The 12,061-nt window shown below is 44.2% G+C and overlaps 1 protein-coding gene across 11 annotated transcripts in view; it reads right to left on the bottom strand.

Moving 5' to 3' along the window:
• Positions 1-384: 384 nt before the first annotated feature.
• The window catches only part of CUNH10orf107 (chromosome unknown C10orf107 homolog), a 260,433-nt gene continuing 248,756 nt past the window's right edge, over positions 385-12,061 (bottom strand). For 9 of the 11 annotated variants that reach the window (XM_017746377.1, XM_017746376.1, XM_017746374.1 and 6 more), the window contains one exon: positions 9,049-9,135. Coding sequence is in view for 2 of the 11 variants with exons in the window: in XM_017746379.1 (XP_017601868.1) it covers positions 9,097-9,135 (39 nt within the window). In the remaining 9 variants the exon portion in view is untranslated. Of the gene's footprint in view, positions 3,414-5,264; positions 7,014-9,031; positions 9,136-12,061 lie in introns of those variants that run through there. The other 2 variants (XM_017746379.1, XM_017746380.1) reach the window with 2 other exon arrangements.

The following is a 12,061-nucleotide window of genomic DNA, read 5'->3' on the forward strand; positions in this document are numbered from 1 at the left end:
CTCCTATTGTACAACATTATTGATTAATCAAAACTAATGCTCACAGCTGTTGCCTGATGGATAATGTCTTTGGTGTTTGCCTGCATATAATTATTTACTACTTTATTGATGTTATTTATTTCTTCATTAAGTATTGTTGGCTGTTTAATTACGTGAAACACAACTGCAAGTGTTGCTGCTAAAAGCCATGGGAAAGGCTGCCCAGAGCTGAAATCTTTCAACCATAAACTCCAAAAATAAATCTAAATATAAAAATAGTGTAGCCAGCCTTTTGAGTGGAGGCCATCAAACCACAAACATGTTACATGTCATCTGGAGGCTGATGCCAGAGCACCATGTTCGGATAGATTTGCAATGCTGATTTAATTGCACATGGCAGAGGACTTCGCAGACCTGTAAATACGTTTTATTAGCTCTCCAAAACACATATGAGAGGTTATTATTTTATTCTTGGTAGCTGAATGTTTGAAATAAATCAAAGTAAAACTCTGATTTCCCAAAACTTACAGTCAGGAGTGCCTGATAAAGCTCCTTTCAACAACCATTCCTGGCTGCGATTTGAGGATTTCCCAGGGTGGCTGCTGGCCCTGTTCAGTGCCCCAGTGACAAACTGGGAGTCTCTCCAGGCTCTTCCCTCTGCTCCTCAGCTCTCTGCAAAAGACAAAGACTCAAGGGCCCCTGCACCCTCTCTGCCTCAGTATCCTGCTGCCCTCACTCTCCTCAGAAGCACCGGGCAGAGCTACTGCAGCAGGTCTGTGCCCGCCCTCACTGAATTAGGGAGCTGACATCTAATCCTTGGATCAACATGGGATGAGAAGGGATGTGCTGAGGTTTACTTAGCTTGTCACGTAAGACAAATTTTAACAGAACCACTTTTCTTTGCAACACCAAGCCATGGGGGTTTGGGGGCAAAATCAACATCTTAAATTGTATCTGGAAACCAACAAGCACTAAGGAGAAACTAGGTTTAAGATGTGTTGTGGCTCTGAGCAATCTCTAGGTACTTATCATTTTAAAAAACCAGCCAGGTACATGACTACAAATATGGTATTAGAGAACTTGGAAGGATCTTCTCAGTCTGCAAAATAACCAGAGGACCACAAGCCCTGCTGCAGCTCACAAATCATTAACACACCTATAACAGATCAGAAAGAGCCTCTGTATCTCCTTACTTGTAAAATAAAAATTCCTTCTCTCACATCCTCTCCAAACAGCCCCCATCAGGCCCTTTCCCCGGGGCAGGAGAACAAATTGCTCTGGCAGTCCTCGCCTGGGCATCAGTGCATTTGTTATTCAGGAGCTACTGGCCTGAATGTCTCTATGCAGCTCCCTGTAGATCTCCCGCTTACTTCTGAGGCAGTGCATTACCATCAGGGAGGACTTAGCCCCTGCTTCATGAAAAGTACATAAGACAACCAGGTGCCAAACCTCTAACTTCCCTCTGGCCCTGTCCTAGGGCACAGCCTCTGCTTTTCCCATGGGGGGACCAGACTAACGCCTGGCGCCGTCAGGTCACCTGCATCTGTTCCAACTGCCTCAAGCCCAGAGCACAAGCACAAGTTGGTTGCAGGGCCTGAGTTCTGCCCATGCTCTCAATACATGCTCATCTCTTGTTTTAACTAAAACACATCAGGGAAAACCTGAGAGAAATAATAAGCAGAGAGGATGAATAAAAAAAATACCAAACAATGATGGGTCTAGGGAATTTGGTCTCCATTTCCCTCTTTGTTTCCTCCCCAACCTCCACGTTTTCATGCATTTCCTCTCTCTCAGGCCAGTTCTTCCTCCTGTCTTTTAAAATGTCACAATCTTTCCTGTATCCCTTGTGCCCACATTGTGAGGGTACCATTGGGCACCTTTCCAGCAGGGATGCATAGAGCAATAGGGAGCACAGCTAGCATTTTCAAAGGAAGTTAAGGAAATCTTTACGGAGAACTTGGTGAGAATTTGGCACTTGGCATCCTTTTGCTCCTTTGAAAGTCCCACCCTACAGGAACAATCTAAACAAATGTATGCCCCAATGCTGATAAATCCCTTTGGAGAGGTATCAAAGAAAATCTTGCTGGGTTTGGAGACCTTTGAAGAAAGGGAAATATCCTGCCAACCTGACGCTGAGATCTATCTTGTTCCACCATGTGGTCCAAATCATCAGAGTCCTCCACAGTTCCCTTTCCTCCTTGGGGTGTGGAGAGCAACACTGCCTTGCTGAAGAAAGGGATTTGCAGGCCAAGAGGACAGCATAATTTGAGAAAAATTCAAATGAAAAATTACTTAACAATGGAAGTTGTTACTGTGTCTAAAAATATCTCGGTGAGTCAGATTACTGAAAACAGCAAAGCTATGGAGCAAACCCCATAGCCTCTTCTCAGCAGTCAGCTGGCTTCATTCACTAGCTTGGCATCTCTTTCCCCTTATGTTTTTAATATCACGAGTGGGGTTTTTTTTAAGTCGACAGTAAGTTAATGTTTAATAGGTTGCCGTATACAGCTCTGGGTGTTTATGCATTCTCCGACTAGCCAAATTTGTAGAGCAAATTAAAAGTCTGTAAGACCAGGATAGGCAAATTACAGGTATTTGTTGCTCAGAAGCTATTGCCTCATTGTGTCCTGCATGCCCCCCAAAATAAACGGTTTCAATTATGTTTTCACCTTCCCCAGCAATATTAACACCTCTTGCCCTGCCAGCCAGGGCCATCGCTCCTTAGTCTGCATCTGTTACAGCTCTGTGCATATACACTTCCCGGGAATGTGCAACCTTGCATGGCACCGCAGTCCCAGGCTTTGCAGGGTAACCTATTAAACCCTCTGGCACAGGACCAGGTGCTCTGGAGAAGCATGAGAGAAGGAAAGGTGGGGACTATGGTGTTGTCAATGCCTTTTCATACTAATGAGATGGATGGGTGTGACCCTTTCTTCCACTGACAAAATATAAACAGTGAGAGTTTTCCACTCCCTGACGCTGAGTGAGCTGTTCCCCACTCCACGCCGGAGGGGTCTCACTTGGCTTCTCCAGTTTCACACATTTCACAACTTTGCTCGGTTGGTCTAAAGGTCCCAAGACCCCTGCCTCATTCAGAGCTGGCGCAGGTGGGACCTGGGCTCTGCCCCTGTGCCTGCCCTGCAGGCAGCTGCAAGGGAAGCCACCAAATCCCTCAAACCCCTGTGACACCGAGGGGAGAGCAGGGCAGCTCAAGATGCCACCTGCCCCAATCACATGCTGTAAATCTGGATATCACCCACTCCTCATGATGCAATGGGTTCCTTTTTCACGTTGCTGAGGTCTCCCTGACGATGTAACCAGAGGTGGCTGATGTCCCCGTGCTGTTGCTGAGCCTACCAGGAAAGGGCAAGCAGATCCCCTCGTCCCACCTGTGCAGGGCAGCCAGCAGCCATGGCAAGCTGGCAGAGCTGGACCTAAGGAAACAAAATCAGATTTTTAGAAAAAGCCAATGTGTCTCATGTTGTCAATGGTAAAATTCCCACTGGTAGTGGTGGGAACAGGATTGCCTGTCTGTTCTTTCCCAGGCTCATGAAGATTTAAAATTCTGGATTTCAAATGGTGGTTTATTTCTGGCTGACCTGTTTGGCTTGAACTGTTACATGTTTTCAGCTTATTTTTATGCTGCTGTGTTAGTACACAAACCTAACCAAGAACAAGACGTTACCAACACTGTTGAGCCTCCATTGGCTGCACAGGCTGAAGTCTCCCAAAGCCATGGCAACCTCCCTGTCCAGCTCCTCTTGGACCATGAGCACATGAATTCATCAAGGGGAGGGACGGGGCGAAGACAAGAGCTCATGGGCACATCCCTCCCCAGCAATATCCCCCTGCAGATCTGACACCCCACAAACCACTGTGGGGTGACAGGGATGCATCATGAATGGTGTGGGGCACACTGGTCAAAGAAACCCCTCACATACACACCTTTGGATCAGCTCATGTCATTGGATGTCGATGGCAGACTCTGTGACATTCCTCTGTGTTAATTTTTTCCCCTTCCCTGCTATTTGAAGGAGATTTTATCTTCCCTTCCCACACCCCTCCCGTCACCCCATGCCAGTTCCACTAAAACCTGCCTTTCAGGTCAGCATGCTGGTAAGAGATTAATTTTACACTGCAAGGAACACCAAGCAGAGTATTTCAGCTTTGACATATGAGACGTCTGTTACAATATTGCAGTTTTTCTAAATTAAATATTAGGAAAAATTAAACCCAATTGTGGTCTGTGTTCCTATGGAAAATATTTCTCTTCCAAACAGTCCCTCCATGCTAAATGACTTAAGTAACTGAAAACACAATAAATATGCAGCAAGTTAAAATCTATATTATTCAGGTTTTAAGGCTTATAACTAAAAGTGGTTTAATGTTTCATGCCTAATAATAGATTACTCCTATCACATTTCTAACCTTTATTTCTACCAGCTTTGAAGTCCAGCCATATAAAGGCTGTTTGTAGAACCACACGAAAGTTAAAGCAAATATTACTCAGAGTGATTCATATGAACAAGAATTTGCAATGAAGGCAGAGGGTTTTTTGTGTCTGTATCAAAGGAAATGAAATGTTTGCAATATTTTCAGTTGATAAATGCACTAAAACATTTTAGTTGCGTAGTATGAACATTGCTGACATAAACAGACTTTGACCTGAAACAGATTGTATTAGGCTCTGTGGGGGAGGCAGCATTAAAAGAAATAAAAATAAAATAAAATAGAAAAATAGACATTCCTAGGTTTCAGAATCTGCCACAGGGTCACCGCAGTCCTTAATTAGCTGAATACATTAAGAGAAGGCTGGAACACAGATTCCATAAAGAGAGCAAATGTATGTTTAATCCTCTGTTCTTTGCTTACAGATTACCCTTTCAGAACGAGTAACCTTATTTTCTTTTTAAATATCTATTTACCTTTTTGAGCTTTGCATAGCAAAGAAGGGTTTCTTTTTTTTATTTCCTTCCCACTGTTGCAAAAGAAATTAATTTGTTGCTAGTTGCTATGCATTGGCAGGATTTCTGCATAAAGAATGTAAGCCATCTATCTTTGTATTCAAGATATAGTTAATCTGGCAGTTAAAATACTTTGGAAACATTTTGATGACTTATCTGGAAAAGTAGCTTTGCATTTTCAAAGAAAACTCAGAACTGTATTGCAAGAGAAAGATAAAAGATACATGAAGTGTTTGTTCCAAGCGATACTATTCATTTAAAGATCAGAATGTAACCCCACCCAAGCAATTATTGTGGAAAAACAAGACAAAAATCCTTATACAGCTTTCTGACACGGTCTTTATTTGGGAAACAAAATAACTATATTACAGTTATAGTCTAATGGATTGCAAGCTGTTTTATTAGTGTCAGCTGAATCCTGTTTAGCATAAAAAAGAACTCTGTTTGCTATCAAGAACACATTTACATTAATATGACTTTGACAAAGTAAAATAAAATCGCATTAAGATGATGTAAGTAGATAAGACAATGAAATCTCTGTGAGATAGTTTTGGCACACCAATTAGAGTCAAGTCCCTACAGGAAAGAAACATATTTTTATACCAAGTATCCATGTGTTTTTAAGTTGTAGAGTGGCCAAAATTAATCCCATGCTTAAAATATTTCCAGCCAGGGAAAAAAGAAAGTTTATTATTATTATTTTTATTTTTCCCTAGAAAGGTAAAATTTCTGATAAACTACATTTCTATTTGCAACAATACAAACAAGTTTTGTTCTCTCCACTAGCCTGTAATCATCCTGATTATTGCAAGGGACTTTCCAATATAGAGCAGCTGAAAACAAGGTTTTAGATTACATGGTAATTTAGGAATGCATGAAAAGCCAAGCAGTCACCATAATAGCGCACTGCACAAACTTCATGGCTTTTACAGCAAAACATAACATATGTTTTGTGATTCATTCAAATGATTTTTCAAGTTTTTTGGTCAAAAAATATATCAAGCTCTACTATTGGTCCTATATTTAGGGAATCTTACTCTTGAGAAACGACAACGACACCACCCCCCCGCTTTGATGTCTCTCCTTTTAGTTTGGTCATTAAAGCTCGGCAGTGATGGATGGTGATAATGCTGTGGGGTTTATGAGTAATCAGGCCTTGGCAGCCACAATATTTCTTTTGTAGTGAAACTTTAATATTCCTTTGGCCGTGCATAAACTTTTTCTGCTTTTGGAATTACGCTGCATAAGCTACTCACTAAGCATTACAAAACAGATACTGCCCAAAAGCTGGTGTTTTATTTAACACCTGACAGGGCTAAGTATCCCCCCAGGACACGCAGAGCTGAGCTGTAGCAGCCCATCTGTGGTCAGGGCACGGCTATATTCACAGGAGGAGCCCTTGCCAGGGGAGAGGAATTTTTTGGCTGTGCCCCAGGCAGGGCACCCCGGACACCCCCACTCTCCTCCTCCCCTTTCACATATTTTTAGTGAACTTGCTGCAGCAAACACCAGGTGTCTCCACTTAGCTGGGCTACAGCTTAAAAAAGGGGCCTGCTACCAAAATTAAAAAAAAAAAAAAATTAGAAGAGAAGGGGAAAAAATTAGGGCTGTTCTTTCCATGGCTTCTACCGTGCTTGTTGCAATGCTGCGTGCGAGGATGAGGACGTACAGATGAGGCATATTCGTATTTTATTTTGTCACTCGAGACACCTCAGTCAGGCAAGGCAGGACTTTCCAGAGTTTGAAATAATCCAAATTCAATCACTTTAAAGCTGCTACAATATGCAAGTCCTGGCAGCCGTTTTAAATTAATGGAACATCAGATGTGCTCTGATCCTCTCAATTTCCTTAGGCAAGGGAAATTCTGCTGCGGTGGTAGCGGGAGGGGAAATATAGGGCTATCAGTAAAATAAATGTCAGCTTTTGTCTGCTGATAGAAAAATGCATGCAGCAAAAAAGAGATACAGTATTTATTGCTCTGTAATTAAAATCTATTTCTATGTGTGGTAAGGATTATCTTAGTGGTTTGGAGAAGTGAACACGGTGCAGTCTGATCCACAGGAATGGACACTAAATAAAGGCAAAACACAAAAGTGGTTTTTATTTAGCATTTTACAAATAACAGCTCAATATTTTGCGTGCATGTAGATATTCATTTATTGTGCCTGCTCATGTGTTTATCCATAAAAATATTAAAATGCCCATCTTGAAAGTCCAGTTCCAGAGGACAGACTGGATTTTTGCAAGAACTGGGGGGTGGGGGAAGAGAGAGAAAATCTAAAAAAACTCCATCGTGACATGCCAGCCCATGGTTTGGAGTTTACTTAGAAAGTGTAAACATTCATTGGGTTTGTCAAAAGGTTTGCAGACTTGAGAACCTTTTGATCAAACCTGGGCTGTGTTTTGAGGATACTTGCCCTGAAATATGATTTTCAAGATGCAATTCAGTAGCTGTTGCTTTTGAAATACAAACAAGCCCAAAAATTCAAATTAAGGCTCTGAACCTTGCATAAAAGCAGAAGCTTTTATGGTGCATGGTTTCTGCTGATCTGTAGGGCTAATCACCCTGGGCTATGTCCTGCCTACAAGGGCCCACATTTCATAAAGTCTTTTTCCTGACACAAAATACAATACAAGCTGTCAGAGTTAAATTGAGGACAAGGTATTTCTTTAATTCCGATTTTTCAGTTATTTGCTTTATATGAGGAGAGCCTGGCTTCTTCTGTGCTAACTGGGACTCACATTGCCAGACAGTATGCTTAAAAGTTATTTTTAAAAATGCTGGGGTTTGAAGGCTCTTAAATCCTTTGATGTAAATGAAAATAAAATCATACTCTGGAACCTAATGGAGACTTTTAATCTTGATCTTAAAAGCATGAATCATACTACAGCATACAGTAAAACTATTTTCTGTCCTCTGCACTCACCTTCTCTACACATACTGATATTTGATATTTATAGGAGGCAATTAGAGCTCTCAGGTAGTCCCAGTGCCTCCTGCCAAGCTCTGTATGCAGTTACTGCCTCGCAGTCTATGGCTGAGATTTCTACAGTCTTGCTGCTTTTCTCATTTCAGTATGACATTTCAAGCAAGTCTGATTAAAACAAAGCAAAGCAGAAGCAAAATGTCTCAAATTCCAGGTGTGTAATGTTGTGGCAACAAAACCTAGACCAATTACTGTCTCAGAGCAGGAAAACTAGTGGCAAGGTAGAGATGTTGCAATAAAATTACAGAAAATCTCTGATAGCCACTCTGGAAAACTCAGCCACTGTTTTCTGCCAGATCTAGGGCAGAGACCCAGTGCAGCCCTGACCCATCTCCAAAAAGCTGCTCCACTGGGTCTCAGAAGTGCAGCCTGCACACAGATGCCAGGTTACAAATACTGGATGAAGAAAGGCCAACTGAAAATATGGGGGTTTTTATCAGATTTTCATCTTGTAAAATTTCAGCTTGATGCTAAATGGAGAGCATCCCCTCCCAGACCTGCCAGCAGAGGTGTTCTTCCCCTACGCCTGCCTGGAGCAAAGGTTAGTGTCTGCCAGGATGCTCCCTTGGGATGGGCACTGATCAAGGACAGCAGGTACAGAACCCCAGGGCATCTTTCAGTGCTCCCCAAACAAAGGCAGCAGTGAACTCGACTGAGGATGCTCTCCTCAGCCCAAAGGACTCCCCGAGATCTCCTGCCAAGCCCACTGCCTGGCAGCTGCAAGAGTGCAGGCACATGGCTGATGGCAGCCAGGTACATTGGTCCTTCACCCCAGTGCTCATCCCAAGGGAGAGCTGTGGGCAGCGGGACACAGCCTGTCAGTGCCCCTGCTGGTCAGCGGACACGTGCTGTGGTGGGAAAGGGGTACTGGGGCCTTGAGGGGTGCCAGGGATATTACCAGATCAGGCTTCTGTTCTCCAAGATCCCACCATGGTTTTTGTTCCAAAAAAATCTGTGATCAGCAAGAAATGAATTCCAGTATTTGTTTACTTTCTACAATCTCCTCCTTGTGAGTCTGAAGGCAATGCAGGATGCTTCCCACAGTTACACCCACCACCAAATCATGACAGCAGAAACAATCAAGATGGAAGTTCATCCTACCTTTATGAACCAGGCATTGAATCCCCATGTCTGAATCTTTCTGTATTTGAAACTCTCCATTGCCTTCATTGGAGTTTTAAGATAAAGAATTTGAAGATTTGTCCCTAAATAAAAAGTACCAAATTAATATAACAGCACGGTGGAGTTTCCATTTACTGCACACAACAGTCAAGATATTCAGACTTATGGCTCCCACTGCAATTGTAATTCAGTTTCCTTGCTCATACATAATGCTTTTATCTACTCTGAATGAGGTTATCTTTAGTTCCTCAACAAGCCCATATAATTCAGCTGTCACAGCTTCCATAAGAACAATACCTTGGAATTTCCTGCCTTTAATTTGGACTAACTCCTGCCTATAAGCATCACATTAGCAATGTTTCCAACTTGTGTGGTGACTATGAAATCAATCATTACATACACATGCAACATATATATTTATAATGTTCGACTACCATTTGCAGAGGTAACATCTCCAAGTAATTTTAGGATCTCCTCCGGATAAATGCAACAGCCCCAGCTGGGCTGCCTCCTGGCTGTTCCAGCCCTTGCAGCTGGGCTGTTCGCTGTGAAGAAAATTCTCCTGCCCATGCAGGAGGAGACAACAGATAGGAGCCTGTTGCAGTGGGGATCCTGCAACACGCATATATCAAACCAGGAGTCCCGTGGAAAGGAAATATATACGGACAGACAGATTCTTGATAGCTGTTTCAGAGATGTTTATTTCTCCAGCCGCATGGCCGGAGCTCTGCCGAGGAACTGTTCCAGTCACGGGACCAAGGGTCCTTCTGCCCGCGCAGGGAACACAAACCAACCAATGGGAACGAGGCTGAGCAGGGGCAGGGAAACCCCGTGTCTGTGCCCTCAGGGCCCCTCTCCCAGGGCTACACGGCAGGGGAGGGACCCCAACACCTCACCCGTTTTATTTTAATAAAAGGAGAATGAAAACAACTGGATAAACATAACAAGAACAGTTTCAAAACAAAACAAGCCGCCCTCCTGAGTCTATAAATGTCCAGTCAGATTCTGTGGAACATCTTAGGGCTGACAGAAGGGAGACAGGACTCTCTGAGCATGCTTTGTGGGGAAACTGAGGCAGGAGAGGGTTTAACTTCTTCCCTCCCCCTTTTCATCCCCCACTCGGCATTGGAAAGGGATTTTTGGGGAAACAATTGGCAAAAGCATGGTTTTGTGAGGGAAACCATGGATGAAAAAACGGATTGGGAATACACTGGGGGTAATAGGACATAGGGTAAAAGGGAAAGGTGGGATTAGGAAAGGGAGACTGTAGGGGGGACTTACAATGGAGATATTGTCTAACATGACTACGATTTTTTGCATATATACTGCCTTTTACAGGAACACCATCAGGCCCAGTGACCTGCGACGCTTGTAACCCTTTTCTACCTCGTATAATTTTGAATTCCACGACTTCTCCATCTGCCAAGCTTGGGATGCATTTTTCAGGGTTATTCTTTTTAATAGCAGTTCTATGCACGAATATGTCTTGCTGGTTGTCACACCTTGTTATAAAACCATAATTTTGCTTAACATTATACCATTTTACTATCCCTAAGATCTTAGTTACTATGATCTTTTCCTTTTTCCGAGTGGCTGCTGTTTTCTGTCTCGCTGCGTCTTTGCTCTCTCCTTTGGTCGCTCCCGTGTTGGAACTCCCAGGGCGCCCATGCAGGGGGAGACACCCCATAGGAGCCTGCCTCAAGTCCTTCCCTACCTTATCTGCCATGAGGACTTCTCCTATTGCCTGACCACAGGAAGATGGTGATCCTCAGGACAGAGATGCCTCTGGCACACAGGACAGAGCCCCAGGTGCTGTAGATCTGCACTGGGGGAGCTCACCCAGACACCCCATCGATCTGAGCTGTGCCCAGCCCGCAAGGAGAGATTGCTACGGCCACCTCTATTCTGTGAGGAAACCAGGCAGGACATTCAGCAGCTGAGCACTGAGGCTTCCCAATTAGCCATCCTGGAGTGCACTGACAGATGGCTGGTTCTATTTTTGCCTCCCTTACTCCAGGCCCATTCATTCAGTGCACTCCTTCAGACCCATGTGCCCAAAACCTCATCCCCTTTCGCCTGAGCATGTCAGCTGGTCTGACAGGAGATGTTACCTTTCTCTAAACCACCACTCTAGAGTGTTGTAATCACTAGATTTAGTTTAGCAGGCTGCAGCTTTCCTGAGAGCTCAGCGGGGCTGCTTAGGGCAGTGCAACCATTTCGCCCTCCATAGTCCATTTCAGATGGCCCCGTGGTTTTGCTCTGGTCAGCTATCAGCCTTACAACCAGCGATGGCAAAGGAGGAAGAGAAGGGTCTCCTATGAGGGCTTAAGAAGACTTTAAGCCCTTCCTGGCCCTTTAAGCTCTCCCTATTGGTTCCTGGGGTACAGGAACCAATAGGGAGAGCCCGAGGGAGTGGCCAGGGCTGGAAGCAGGGGACACTGGGGGGGAGGGAGAGGAAGGGAGAGGAAGGGAGGAAGGAAGGGAAGGAAGGGAGAGGAAGGGAGGAAGGAAGGGAAGGAAGGAAGGAAGGGAAGGAAGGAAAGGAAGGAAGGAAGGGAAGGAACGGAAGGAAGGAAAGGAAGGAAGGGAAGGAAGGAAGGGAAGGAAGGAAAGGAAGGAAGGGAAGGAAGGAAGGGAAGGAAGGAAAGGAAGGAAGGGAAGGAAGGAAGGGAAGGAAGGAAAGGAAGGAAGGGAAGGAAGGAAGGGAAGGAAGGAAAGGAAGGAAGGAAGGAAGGAAGGAAGGAAGGATGGATACGGGATCAGAAAAGCAGTGGGTAAACAGATCATCGAAGGAAGGAAGGAAGGAAGGAAGGAAGGATGGATACGGGATCAGAAAAGCAGTGGGTAAACAGATCATCGCACTAGAGCTTCACCATTTGTTTTGTGGTACAGAAGAACAACTCCAGTTTGACTGTGCTCACACTTGGGAGTTCCTGTGAGCTTCAGACCAACAGCTCTTCGCAGAAGTGCAAATTTTATCTCTCCCTTGCCCCAGAACCTCCCCTCCTA

This window comes from Corvus brachyrhynchos, unplaced genomic scaffold (genome assembly GCF_000691975.1).
Source record: "Corvus brachyrhynchos isolate BGI_N302 unplaced genomic scaffold, ASM69197v1 scaffold279, whole genome shotgun sequence".
In the NCBI taxonomy this organism is placed as follows: domain Eukaryota; kingdom Metazoa; phylum Chordata; class Aves; order Passeriformes; family Corvidae; genus Corvus; species Corvus brachyrhynchos.